Source organism: Colletes latitarsis, chromosome 11, assembly GCF_051014445.1.
Source record: "Colletes latitarsis isolate SP2378_abdomen chromosome 11, iyColLati1, whole genome shotgun sequence".
In the NCBI taxonomy this organism is placed as follows: Eukaryota; Metazoa; Arthropoda; class Insecta; order Hymenoptera; family Colletidae; genus Colletes; species Colletes latitarsis.
In genome coordinates, this window is record NC_135144.1 from 7416437 (window position 1) to 7431804 (window position 15368).

The window sequence follows — 15368 nt, forward strand, 5'->3', positions numbered from 1 at the left end:
AAATATTATAAAAAAACTTGCAAGGGCGATCTCCGAGATGCTGCTTTTACATTATACATACTTGCGTACCAACAATATCCACTCCAAATTTAGTTTTGTTATAATATTTTCTAATATGTTTATTAGTATCCTCAATCTTTACAAAATTATATCTTGAACTTAAACGAAATACTTTTCTGGCAGATTTACGTTTATAAATACTTAAGATGGTATTATCTGACTTATACAACTGTGTGAAGAAATGATCCATGTTATTTTTGTTTTGTTTTACTATTTTTGACAGTTCCCCCTTATTTATACATACAGTTTCATCTAGAATTGTTTTCTTAACTAGTAATTTTGTCATAAGTGGCATACTCGTCAAAAATTATCAATGATTATGGTCCGAGTTAGTCGTGGATTAATCCACTTTAGTTTATTCAAGAAAATGTTCAGGGATTTATACCCATTTCTTACACGATACCAGAAATAATAAACTGTATGACAATATTTTTATAATTTTCCGGCATTAGCTATCTTATTGAAACAATGTAAAACAGACTATGTAGGTATGCTAAGAATAAATGGAACAAGTATTTCGAAGAAAATGAAGGAAACTAAATTGAACAAATGTGAAATAATCGGTTTAGTTGGTATTACAAAATGGTGTAATTAAAAATGTGTTATTTTTATATCCACATTTCATAATAAAGATTTGAGAACAAAAAAAATACAGAATACTATTTATGTCTTAGATTATAATAGGTAATCTTAGATAGTTGATCACAAAGATCAATTCCTTCAACCTTTAAGTCAATTACAATTTAGAATGACGCGGATAGAAGAAACATTTCTCAAGTTTCGTGAAGTAAATACGAAGTAGAGCACAACAACGGAAATCAATACAATACCTCGTTTAACAGAACGACATTTTATTTGAAAAAATGCACCGATGGGGACAAAATTAAATCTGCAAAGATATTGTAGTATGTACAAAAGGAGGTAAAAAGAAACACTCAAGATATTGTGAAAAGAGTGATGTGAAACTGTGTGTGAATGGTTGCTTTGAAATCTATCACACGCGGCATCATTTCAAACAAGGAGAGGTCTCTAGGTGTAACGCTGATTTTTTAATTGGTTTTAGCACAGTGATAGATCTTAAGAAGCTGAAGATATTGGTACCCGGTTTTGGGGACCTATGATTAATAACTTATTAGATACTTAACATTAAAACTATGCATACCGTCTTATACGTATGTAGTAATACTTTATTACAAGAGGCTGATGGTTCAGTGGATAAAGTACCAGCCACTATAAATGGCTCATTTTTGGTCAAGTCCAAAATTTGGAGGAAAAAATAAAAAATTTGTTTATCTTTAAATAAATAAATTACTTGTTTTCTATTTTTGTGCTACCTCAATTAACATAAACACAATTAAAATAAACATGAATGAAATTAGTAAATTTATTAATAAATTATTGTACTACTTTATTTTTCAATTACTAGAGATACGCACAGAGGGATGATATTTATTGTAAAAACATTGTAAACATAAAAATTGGAAACACATATGCATATTATTATTAGCATCTATATACAGGGTGTTCGACCACTCCTGGAAAAAATTTTAATGGGATATTCTAGAGACCAAAATAAGATGAAAATCAAGAATATCAATTTATTGATTGAGGCTTCGTTAAAAAATTAAAAAAAAATTAAATTAAAAAATTTTAAATCATTCACGGAAAAATTATTTTCGGTTTCAGGGGTTAATTACAATCATTTTTGGTAGATAGACATACTCCTAAATCTTAAGCACTATCGAGAAAAAAATTTGAGTAGGTACTGAAATTTTTAGACGAAATTAAAAAATTTCAAATCATACTAAAAAAATTATATTTAGTTACAGGGGCCAATTACAAGCATTTTTGGTGAATAGACATACCCCCGAAATCCTACGCACTTTCCAGAAATAAATTCTTTACCTAAAATCTAATGTGAAGCCAGAAATGCTTCCCGTAAATTTCATGCGAATCTTTAAAACACCGTCACTTCTGAACGGATTAGACGATTTTAATGTTCAAAAAGCCAAACGCCGCGTATTTTAGTGGAGAATATGTAGCAATTAAAAAAATTATTCGAAAGGTTGTTCCTTGATCTCGTAATGTTAGAAAAACCTCATAAAAATGGTCCAATTTTCAAACAGCCATAACTCCTATAATAGTGAATATATTTCATTGAAATTTTTTTCTGAAGTAGAGCCCATTAAAGAATCACTCATTAAAATTTTTCCCTGGGATGGTCGAACATCCCGTATAAGATAGTAAATTAATTCTAGTACGGAATGTAATAACGTGGATACTAAAGGTGTTTACCAAATTTTGTGGCAATCGGTCAGGAAGATATTGAAATATCATGGAAATCAGTTAAAATAATATGGTTTTGAAAAAAATGTGTTCAAAGTTTTATACCATGTTTGCAGACTAAAAATTTATGAAACAAACAAAAAATTTGGATATAGGATTTTGTAGATACATTTTCCAAACCAAATTCTTCGAGAAAACTTAAAACAAAATAGAATTGATTTTTTAAGAGGTTTACGGTAGAATATCCCCTTAAATATTATGTCGTAAAAAGTAATTTAAAATATTTCCAAATTATCGTGCCATATAATTTAACGAGTCAAACATACATACCAATAAAAAGATCAGTATACACAAGATTAATTAATTTGCCATACGCACAAAAGGAAATTACGACAATTACATATTTGATTCAAGAAGTTATAACTTCTCTCAGATAATACGATTTTAAATGTTTTGCTATGTATGCATAAATCAGAAAATGAATATATCATAAAAATATATATATATATAAAATACTAAACCTTAATAGCCTCGTCTCTTGACGAATACTTGGTTAATGCAATTCCATGATTAAGATATAAGCGGAAGTCCTGAACAGGACCGTGCTGCATACAAAGAGTTTTTAACGTAGAACCATCGATCTGAGGCGTCAGATTCTTGAGTAGTAACCAAGTGGAAACCCAGCCAGCATTTGAGCTTGATTGAAAACCCCAAGAACTGGACGATCTGCCGACAGTGCCAAAACCTGCCCAGCCGTTGCTCGTATTTCCTGTGGCTTTGCTACTTAGACCTGGCGGTGGACCACGAACTTTACTCATTGGTGCTCCCCAGAGTTCCGAAGTGACTGCAGTCGGTGGTGGAGCAGATTCACCCCAAGTATTTTTTGAGCTGAAATCAATTTTTACCACTTTTCAAATTAGTTTCAGACACGATAGAAATAATTTATTTTAATCTTTTGACTACGAAACGCGTCATTCGAACGGTGCAACTGCCCCACTAACTCACAATAAACGACGCATTACATGATCTTGTTTATAAAATGAACAGCGTTCAAAAGATATTAACTCAGTCAAAAGATTAAACATACGATAGAAATGTTAGCTTCAGATGTACAGTGCTAACGAAAGTTCAGCATGTACTACGAGAAAAATGATTCGAAACTTTTGATATAGGGTTATCCAAATTGAGTGTCATATTTAAATTTACATAGAACACAAATTATTTGAGATATTTCGGATTTCTCTATTTTAATATACAGGGTGTTAGGCCACCCCTGGGAAAAATTTTAATGGGAGATTTTAGAGGCCAAAATAAAACGAAAATCAAGAATACCAATTTGTTGATGGTGGCTTCGTTAAGAAGTTATTAACGTTTAAAGTTCCGCCAATACTGAATTTTTTTCTCGAAAATGGGTAAGATTTCGGGGGTATGTCTATTCACCAAAAATTATTGTAATTGACCCCAGAATCTAGAAATAATTTTTTTAGAACGATTTGAAATTTTTTTTTTCGCCGAGAAATTTAGACACCTACCCCCTGTCGATTTTTCTTAAAAATTCCTTTTTTATTTTTAATAATTTTATTTGACGCCCTACAGAAAAGTTGTCTAATACTTTTTTGGAGGTACCCATGAGCTCTACTTCAGAAAAAAGTTTCATTGAAATATATTCACTATTGTAGGAGTTATGGCTGTTTGAAAATTGGACCATTTTTATGAGGTTTTTCTCATTTTGAGGAGTCAAGGAACAACTTTTCGAATATTTTTAGAATTTCTACATATTGTACACTAAAATACGCGTCGTTTGCTTTTTTAAACATTAAAATCGTCCAATCCGTTCAGAAGTTATGACGTTTTAAAGATTCGCATGAAAATTAAGGCAGACATTTCTGGCCAAAAATTATATTTTCGGTAAACAATTTTTTTCTTGAAAATGCATAGGATTTCGGGGGTATGTATAATGACCAAAAATGATTGTAATTGCCCACTGTAACTAAATATAATTTTTTTAGAACGATTTGAAATTTTTTAATTTTGTCGAAAAATTTCACACCTTCTCGAATTTTTTTCTCGAAAATGGGTAGAATTTCAGAGGTACGTCTATTCACCAAAAATGATTGTAATTGACCCCTGCAACCGAAAATAACTTTTTCAGAACGATTTGAAATTTTTTGGTTTAATTGTTAATAACTTTTTAACGAAGCCTCCATCAACAAATTGGTATTCTTGATTTTTGTCTTATTTTGGCCTCTAGAATCCCCCATTAAAATTTTTCCCAGGGGTGGCCGAACACCCTGTATAGTCCATACCATTGCATTAATTAGTTTACAAGCCAAAACGATTAATTTCACTTTTTGAACTTCTTGAAATTTTAGTATCAAAGCACTTGATTGATACATAACTTCTTGCATTTAAAATAAATTTTCTTAAGAATGATGCTTAACATTACATATCAATAAGCAGAAATTTAAATTTTAAAAGGGACCTTAAGAAAGAGTGTATATTATTTCATCAATTTCTTTACTTTTTCTTTTGTGGAATTAATCGATTTGGTAAATGAGCAGCTCAATTATGAAACACAATATTATAATATCGATTGATTAAACAATGCACAACTGAAGGTATGATTTCAATCTTATAATTCTGCGTAGCTTACTAAAATATTTACATCTTTCATAAAATCATGATATTATTTATTATACATTGACCGTATGTATTTATCGATCGTATTTATACGCACACAATATACAAAATTAACATAACAGAATTTCTAAAAATTCTGTTTACAAGTCTTTCTGAGTTTCACTATTTTGAAAAATTGATTTCAACGAAGAAAAACTTATCGCAAATTATTTCAGTAAAAATGAACAACTATGAATACTTTTGCAGTTGACATTAAAAGAAATTTACCTTGTGAACAATGCACTCGGCGTAGTGGCGGGTGGATTAAATGTCCATGTAGAATTACTCAAACTTGGTATCGACGTATCAAGATTGGTAGGTTGTTGCGGCGGCGGTGAAGTTTTGCTATTTAAAGAAAAAATGGCATCCGGATCTTTGATCGTTGCTAAAGACAGTGGTGAACGGACCACAGAACCGGGAGTAATGCTTGGATCATCCTCGATGCTCTTCATCTGGGTACCCTAAAATAAAATGAAATATAGGTGGACCCGAATAAACTTCAGTTTCCGATATCTTTACTCAAGTAAACTACGAGTCATTTAAGATTCTCTAATTGATTCGATGATAAAAGAAAAATAATAAAATAGAATTTTGTTAACAATCGTATACTATATAACAGAGTTGGGTAAATTTTAGTCACGAACAAACAGTAAAAATATCAAATTTATTCTTAACATTAAATCTTGGCAAATAAAGTTAACGAGTGAATCTAAAATTTTTATTCGTTATTCGTGAATAAAATTTGTCCAACTCTACTATAGATATAGTATAATAGATAGATTTGTAGGAGTAGATAGTAAATGTAATACAAAGATTTGCTTGTTTATCAATATAATACTTTTCATTACCATTACCAATATTACTTTTCAATAACGGAAATCATTTATAGATATCGGCATTAATAAAGATCACAATATTTCTTTGATATAATTTCCTAGATCAGTGGTTCTTAACCTATGGTCCACATAGTCTAAGAAGGCCTCAGATTTATGGAAGTTTGCAAATTTGTACAGGGAATTATTAAAAGTTTATTTTTGTTAGATACGTTACATTTAAAAATATTAATACAATCCGTTCAGTGCTTTAAAATGACAACAGTTATATATCTTATTCTGAGGAATTACTACCAGAAGTCCAATTAAGTGTAGATGAAGCTACCAAGATGTAGTTAAAATAAAAAACTATTAATTTCTTTAGAAAATGAAATTTGCGAACATCTAAAAATACTTCAGGATACCTCGATCCTTTTTTGTTTAATATAAACTCTTCTTTAGCGGAACACTGGTTTCGAAAATATTTTAAACGTCATTTTGAGGGGTCTGGAAAGAAAGATTAAGAACCACCGTTCTAGATTACGTCAGATAGAATTATAATTTATGTACACCCCATCGCATAAATTCTCCTAAGTTAAAGCGTTAAAAAGTGGCCTTTTAAAGAATCTATCGATTCATTATATTTTTATATTTTGTTACATTTATTAATATTATAGACATATGTTTAAAATACCTGTGTGTCTGTATTTTAAACATTATTTTTATGCTTGTCTTATGCTTGTTAATTTAAAAACATTAGTCTCTTCAACGAATTAAGTATAAATGCCTTCAAATCTTAAAAGTTGGCCCTCCTAACAATTATTTAGAACAACTTAATAATAAATACTAATAAATGTAAATAATAATTATTTTGATTTCAGTTTTGAGAATAGGAGGGACTATGAAGCATTATTTAATAATTGCTTATCTTGAACCATTTTTAAGGATTGTTGAATAATCACACTGTTAGTTAAATTTGTATGACCACATAATTTTTTTTGTTGCAAACAGAACAGTATTATCGTGATTGTTAAAATATTTATACACAAATAATACTTTAGACTCGTTTAAATTTGCATATACAATAATTCTCATCTTATCTATTCATATTATAATCCCGACAAATTAAAATTAAGACACAAGAACTTTTCTTGAAAATATCCTTTCGTTTTATGTCGATACAATATACTAATTGCAAAAGCCACATTTTTATTTTCTCACTCACAAAACTGTAAGGCTGTCCATACATAAGTAAGTAAAGTTTCTGATGCTGAATGAGAACCACTAGGACCAACCTGTCGCGACCTATCGCGCGCACGCAGCTGTTCGTAGATTGCTGTTCTACAGGCGGAACTTTAAATGTTAATAACTTTTTAACGAAACCTCAATTAACAAAATACTATTCTTGATTTCCGTCTTATTTTTGCCTCTAGAATCTCCCATTAAATTTATTCCGAAAGGTAGCCGAACACTATATATACAATTTCTCATCCTTAATAAAAATATACTGCACCACTTTTGGTATAAAATTGCTAGTTTAAGAGATATTTTCATTTAATAATCGCAATATTTACATACAAATATCTCCTAAACTACAGTAAGACATTGAAGTACCAAATAAAAATTACTTGAGCTTAAAAAAATTATTTTACCTTTTTTTATAATTGTTTTACACAATAGGCATATTTTTATCGCGGAAACAATTTAAAAAATTTAAAAAAAATTTGAAAATATAGGTTATTCTTCCAGCCAAAAATCGAAAATTGTAGAAATTCTGAAATAATTAAATATTAAAATGGGTTATTTTTTTCTCCGCATTATTTTTATATTTTTACAAAAAGTTATTTGTCTAGCACGAAAATTCTACCCAAAAAACTAACTGCATTGTTGAGTCAAGATTTTCCTGAACCCACCGCTTCATAACCAACTTTGTTGTTGTTTAACTTTAAACAATTTTATAATCATTAAAATAGCTAAATATCATCGATCGATTACATTTTATCGTTAAAAATTAACTCGTTGAAGACAACTACATACTTAGAAATTGTCTTCCTACAAAATATAACGATATTGGAAATGGATTACCTTCCATGGCTTGCCGGGCTCAAATTCAGGTACAAGATCAGTAAAAGCAGCTGCACCAGTTGGCTGCCAATCCTTTCCATCAGTAGAATCCGTATTACCTGGATCTGACCATCCACTGTCTCCGAGTCTGGTCGACCATGTACCCTCTCCTTGACCCAACAAAGGATTCATGTTAGGACTACTGTGTGATTGTGTCAAACCAGCCGATGTTGCTGCTGGCTTACTAGTTGTTCCTGGCGCTCTCGAGAACTCATTCGAAACTAACTCCCCGTCCTTGTCCAATGACGGTAACTTCCACTGGTTCAGTCTTGATTGTTGCTGACTCTGTAACAAAGAATAACAATTATCATTTCAGTATCAATTTGCATTTAGACAATAAAGTGAGTATTGAGTCATCTCGTAGAATGAAGTTGACATCGATAGCCTACAAGTCTTGAAAAGAAATAACCGCAGAAGAAAATTTATTATCGCTATATTTCCCTTCGATAAACGAAATGGATATTGAGGTATTCCCATTTTAACCCATAATGTGTACATTATGAAATATAATAGATTAATATATGAAAAAGATACTCACGATAGGAGGTTCCTTGTTCATTGTCAATTCTGTAAAGCTATTTTGCAGTGCTGACATGGGATCATGCACAGAACTCTTATAATATTCCGAGCTCTGGGACGGTGGCACAGGATGTTGTTGCTGTTGCTGTTGTTGTTGCTGTTGTTGTTGCTGCTTCATGAAAGTAGCTTGTTGCACAGCGATTTGATTTTGTAAATTTGCTATTTGCTGCTTCGTCTTTGTAATTTGTACACTAATCTGCAGAACCGATTGGCCATTGCCCTTCATTGTACTTTGCATTGAATGCTGTTGATGAAGTTGCTGCAGAACTTTTATTTGTTGCAATAACTGGTTCAGAAGTACTAAAGTTTGAGGCGCAAGTGCTTGATTTAGAATTTGATGATTTAAATAACCTTCTTGGACGGCTAACTGAATTTGTTGCACTAACATACGCAGCTGTTGGGTACTCGGTTGATTTTGAGGAGTTCTAGAAGCCTGGAACAAACAATTAATTAAACACGTTTGAACAACTGAAATAAATTATAACTTCTACATCTTCGAAGAGAAATTAAATCACAAAAGCATATAATTATAAATACTTTTGCTAAAAATTATTAAATTTTGTCATGGCATTGATATAAGCAAATTTCAATTTTATTACATCCTTCCAAATACTAATAGAAAACAATAATTCCTTTTAGCATATACCCTGAGAAATAATTGTCTAATTTTCCTCGGACAATTAACATTCCTGTTTATTCTGGATTATGTAAAAGACTTTAAATTAAGTCTTAATATAATGTCAGTAGGATAGAAAAGCATTAATAGTTGGGTCGAAGAAAACTGGAGAATGATCACATATAATATGTGTAATGGACAATTACGTAAAATTAAGTCGAACTTATGAACAACAAGCTAAGAGAGTTATTTAGATGCTATCGTTTCATAATTAATATAATGAAACTAAGCTATATATATATTAGAATGAAGAAACCCGAAATATCTCAAAGAGTTTGTGTTTTATATCAATTTAAAGTCATAGCACTTAATTTGGATAATCCTATATAATCCTACATAATATTTACTAACACAATAGTTAAACACGTGTGTGATTCGCGAAAGACAACTTGGATAAAATCGACAACCTTCCTGCTGTGACCTCGCAAGTAAATATTCGTTCCGAGTATTCTTTTATCATTATTTTATCAAATTAAAATCAGTTGTAGTAAGATTTACCTGATTGAAAGGTGGCTGAGGTGCATTACTACTAGGCTGTTGTTGTTGTTGTAAAGGCACAGCAGCTTGTTGTTGTTGTTGTTGTTGCAGCTTTAACAAACTTGCACTAGCAACCGATCCACCAACACTGCTGGTTGTATTTCCACTTGCCACTCCAGCACCCTGCAATTACAAATTAATCCATGCATTCACGTAATACACTTTTTATTATTAATATTGTCAAAAAAGATTCGTTAACTAATATAATGATTACAAAATCCGTGATAGCATCTTTTATTTAATGTTCATACTAATAAACTTAGTTAACTGCAATAAATTTATATGAGATATTTCGACAAAAAGAATTGTATAATTCCTTGCCAAAAAATGATCAAAAAGTACATAAAAATATGCATTTTACAGTAAAATATACCCTTAAATTAATGTGCAATAAAGAATATCCAAAAATATGGTAACTATCTTACCGGGGGGAAAGACATCTGCTGTGCGACGTGGTTAAATCTAGGATATGCTGGCGCAGTTGTTGCTTGATTAGTTGGATCATATGTGGAGTGTGCTTCGTGTCTTCTCCATTGGTCCAAAGGCCGCAACTGACTCAGAAGTTCCAAAGCTTCTTCTCTATTCATTTCACGATTCCTCAGTGCGAATTCGACATCATCTTTCTGTAAGCAAAAAAGACACTCGTTAAATTTATGAATTCAGACATTATATTAATTATTTAAAATGAATATGAAACACATATGGTAATTGTTAAATAGTTTTATTTAACAATTACATATAACTATAACTATTAAGACACTTATTTAAATTAAAATGCATTAACACCAATTAACATTATTATTTATTTTAACCGAAATAAATAATTTTATCTATTTTTACTTACTTTAAATCCTAAATCACAGAGATACCGAAATTCCCTGCTATTCCATATAACTTCCTTTGTAAGAGTAGGTTTAGTGGGGTGAGCCCAACTAGGAGAATGATCCATATCAGTATCAACCCAGCTTCCAGCAGGTCCCATCGGTTTGGGTTTGTGCGCACTGGGCCCACCCCAAGTGCCAGGATTTAACTGTGCTTCATTCCAGGTACTTGGTGTCTTTGGATCATCCCATGAACCTGTATCGTGTGGTCCTTCAACCCAGCTACCATTTCGCCCTCCAGGAGCACCAGGATGACCCCACATTGGTCCACTAACATCTGGTTTCATTCCAGGTTGACCTGGCATTCTGTTCTGCGGCATACCTGGAGGACACTGCATTCCTACAAAAGTCAATTCATGACTAATTAATTATACGCCAAACTCTTGCTAATCCAATTTATCTACAATGATTAAATTTTGATATACGGAGTGTCCCGTAGCATGTATGATCCGTTTCAACAATGAATTCTGCACAAAAAAACAATAAAAAACATACCGAGTGTTCGGCCATCTCTGGGAAAAATTTTAATGGCAGATTCTAAAGGCCAAAATAAGACGAAAATCAAGAATACCAATTTGTTGATTGAAGCTTCGTTAATAAGTTATTAACGTTTAAAGTTCCGCCTGTAAGACGGCAACCTGCGAACAACTACGTGCATGCGATAGTGGTTCTCACTCAGCACGAGAAACTCTACTTACTGACGTATCGACAGCCTTACAGTCTTGTGAATGAGACCCACTATCACGCGTACGCAGCTGTTCGCAGATTGCCGTTCTACAGGCGTAACTTTAAACGTTAATAACTTTTTAACGAAGTCTCAATCAACAAATTAGTATTCTTGATTTTCGTCTTATTTTTGGCTTCTAGAATCTCCCATTAAAATTTTTCCCAAAGTTGACCTATACATATATCCTATTTGACCTTGTTTTCGAATTACGGCAAGTTTTATTGAAACTATTACACTGAACTATTTACAAACAGAACTCAGTATCTGAATCTTGTATTTTGATCAGGGAACACTTCTTAATATTTTACGTATGAATAATAGAGTACCTACTACACAATTGAATTCTGCATTATATCTAATACATCTGTGGAGTGTTAGAAATGAAAGCAAAACTATGGAGTTTAAATCAGAGAATCGAGACTAGTCACGGTCATTGAGACAACCGAAACAGGATATATGGTCATCTCAACACAGTTCCTTGAACGGATTTCTTTCAAAATTTCGATTATAACTGGAACGAGTGAGAAATATTTTCTTAAGAATTGGTCTTTGGAGTGAGAAATATTTTCTTAAGAATTGGAATTGGAATTTTCTTAAAAATGGTCAGAATTATTGTTCCGATAAAAGTTGTTTATCGGAATTTATATAGATTGCAATATGTAAGTAATTTAGAATTAAATTCAGAAGATAAGATATAAATAGAGGATTTTTATAGTTTCTTACTAGAAATTAAAACTTAAATAAGTACAGAAACAATAAACAAACCTCCTCTTCCAACATTTGGTGTTGGAAGATCCTTCCAATGACAAACTTTACTTCCGGGTATTGTTCTCTGATTAGCTGTAGCATTCCCCCATAAACTTGTGCCGTCATCGTAATTCGGAACATTTCTTCTTTGTGTTGGCGGGGAAGGTTCTTCCCATCCTGAAGGTTTCCCTGGCATAATATCTTTTGGCGGTGGGGCAGCCCATTGATTTATACTGGAAGGATTCAACATCTTTGCCGGAGGACCTGAAGGATGTTGATGTCCCATTTGATGATGCGGAGGACCTGGTGGTTGACCCCACATGGCATCGGCACTAGTGCCGTTTAATCGTCCAGAAATTCCTCTCGGGTCTCCACGCATGTCCGCCATTCTAGGATCTCGAGCCATTGGATCCATTACGCGTATATGCTCTCGAGGATCCAAGGACATTCTGTGATCACGAGGATCTCGTATTTCTCTGGGGTCGACAGAACGAATATCTCGAGGATCTCGATGGTCGATTCTTGGGTCAACCCAATTAGATCCTACGAAAACAAACATTCATATTTTTCATTATTAAGCACAGCTGAGATATACTGAGGCGTTCGTTTGAAAACTTTACATCTAAATATCTCGAGAACAAAGCATTTTTTGGCAAAACTTTCTTAGTCTCAAGGAGGAAATATCCTATTTACCTTTTTTCGTTGAGCGTTTTCAAGGTTATTTGAAGGTCAACTTCGTATTTTTAAGTAGATATATATATACCTATTTACAAATTCTGACTTTACACGAAGAAGACAAAATTTTGATACAAAATATTTTTTTTATTAGACTTTGGTTTTAAAAAATTTGTTCAGTTTTTCTACACTCAAAGTGAATTATGAAAAATTAAGCCATTAAACGGAATTTTTTAATATAACGTAATTAAATAATGATAATCATACATATTTTTACCTGACTTTGCAATACAAAAAGAATCACACAATAGTATTAGACAATCTTCATAGCGTGTTTCCAAAATGCTCTCCATTTCGTGCTGAGCAATAATATAGTTTGTTGTGAAGTTAATTTTTCACTTTTATTAAAATTTCTCTTTTGAATATTTCTTAAGCTCTCAATATTTTCTGATCTTGGTTTAAATATTATAGACTTTAAATGCTCTCAAAAAAAAAAGTTATAAAAGTTTCGTTCGTGTAACATAATTTCCCATTCTTTATTTTGACAGTAGGAAATTTGAACAAAATTCCTATCTTATTAAAATATCGTTTTAAGATAGCATCTGATTAAAAAATGTTTGATACAAAAGTTTCTTCTTACTTCTCTATTTAAAAGAGCAAAATTAATCTTAAAATAACCTTGGAAATACTCAACAGATAACAAATAAATAGGACAGTTACTTTTCCTCTTTGAAATTGGACAAGATTTGTGTTTAATATTTTTCCTGAAAATGCGTTATTTACGAGATATTTAAATATCAAGTTTTCAAACAATCTATACGTAGAATTCTAAAACTAGAGAAACTCACAATTTCCTTGTTACCATATGCGTATAATAATCGTTTGTAACGATTAAAATAGTATCTTTAAAATCAGTGTAAACACATCAGTATAACACGGTACTACTGCAACATAATTTCATTCTAACACGGTTCACGAATTGCGAGAATTCCCACTATAACACGAATTAAACTAACACTGCTAAACAATTGAGAAACTCGCGCACATGTTGATTATTTTTTGTGAAAATGTTATATAGAAAACTTTTATTTCAGTATATTGAAACTGTGAATCAGAAAGAAGAGTCCCCATATTTTTCGTGTCTGTTAAAAATTTTGCAGCTTACTTGAATTTGTATTAGTTCCAAACTTTATCAAAATTACGAAGGTCATTCGAATACTTATGAGCGGTACTGTAGGTGTGTGAATGGTCATAAATTGTCAGTGAAATCTGTACAATTAATTTGAAAGTGATTTTATTTGTTTACAATGTTTTGTGAAAAGCAGTAACGACGAAAAGAATTCGAATTTCATTTAATAAATATATATACATAATAAATTTAGTATACAGGGTGTTCGGCCACTCCAGGGAAAAATTTTAATAGAGGATTCTAGAGGCTAAAATAAGACGAAAATCAAGAATACCAATTTGTTGATGGAGGCTTCGTTAAAAAGTTATTAACAATTAAATTCAAAAATTTCAAATCGTTCTGGAAAAATTATTTTCGGTTGCGAGACACAATTACAATCACTTTTGGTGAATAGACATACCCCCGAAATCCTACGCACTTTCGAGAAAAAAATTCGAGTTAAGTGCTGAAAGTTTTGAGTGAAAAAAAAGGCTTTCAAATCGTCTTGGAAAAATTATTTTTAGTTGCAGGGGTCAATTGTAAGCATTTTTGGTCAACAGACATACCCCCGAAATCCTACTCAGTTTCGAGAAAAAAATTTCTTACCGAAGATATAATTTCTGGTTAGAAATGTCTGCCCGAATTTTCATGCGAATCTTTAAGACGTCATAACTTCTGAACGGATTGGACGATTTTAATGTTTAAAAAAGCAAACTACGCGTATTTTGATGGAGAATATGTACAAATCGCAAAAATATTCGAAAAGTTGGTCCTTGACCCCGCAAAATGAGAAAAACCCCATAAAAATGGTCCAATTTTCAAACAGCCATAACTCCTGCAATTGTGAATATATTTCAATGAAACTTTTTTCTGAAGTAGAGCTCATGGGTACCTACAAAAAAGTATTAGACAACTTTTCTGTAGGGCGTTAAACAAAATTACTAAAAATGAAAAAGTAATTTTTAAGAAAAATCGACAGGGGGTAGGGTGCCTAAATTTTTCGGCGAAAAAAAAAATTTCAAATCGTTCTAAAAAAATTATTTCTAGGTTCTAGGGTCAATTACAATCATTTTTGGTAAATAGACATACCCCCGAAATCTTGCGCATTTTCGAGAAAAAAATTCAGTGCGGTCGGAACTTTAAACATTAATAACTGTTTAACGAAGCCTTCATTAACAAATTGGTATTCTTGATTTTCATCTTATTTTGGCCTCTAGAATCCCCCATTAAAATTTTTCACAGGGGTGGCCGAATACCCTGTATAAGTATGTGTTATAGCTCTAATAAATACGTCTACTATAATTTCTAAAATAATCATTCTATTATTCGTTTGGATCTACTTTTGTTCCTAGAGAAACTTTTTAAAAATCTTTAGCCTCGTAAAACACTAATTTTAGACGCGAAAAGAATCATTACA

At 31.8% G+C, this 15368-nt stretch overlaps 1 protein-coding gene across 7 annotated transcripts in view; it reads right to left on the reverse strand.

Moving 5' to 3' along the window:
* Positions 1 to 15368, reverse strand: part of Gw (trinucleotide repeat containing adaptor protein gawky) — a 93761-nt gene that overhangs the window by 30036 nt on the left and 48357 nt on the right. For 4 of the 7 annotated variants that reach the window (XM_076776797.1, XM_076776798.1, XM_076776796.1 and 1 more), the window contains 8 exons: positions 12127 to 12651; positions 10598 to 10974; positions 10179 to 10376; positions 9715 to 9876; positions 8500 to 8973; positions 7923 to 8246; positions 5254 to 5486; positions 2868 to 3234 (listed from right to left, as the gene is read on the reverse strand). In XM_076776797.1, the coding sequence (XP_076632912.1) occupies positions 2868 to 3234; positions 5254 to 5486; positions 7923 to 8246; positions 8500 to 8973; positions 9715 to 9876; positions 10179 to 10376; positions 10598 to 10974; positions 12127 to 12651 (2660 nt within the window). The remainder of the gene's footprint in view (positions 1 to 2867; positions 3235 to 5253; positions 5487 to 7922; positions 8247 to 8499; positions 8974 to 9714; positions 9877 to 10178; positions 10377 to 10597; positions 10975 to 12126; positions 12652 to 15368) is intronic. The other 3 variants (XM_076776799.1, XM_076776801.1, XM_076776802.1) reach the window with 2 other exon arrangements.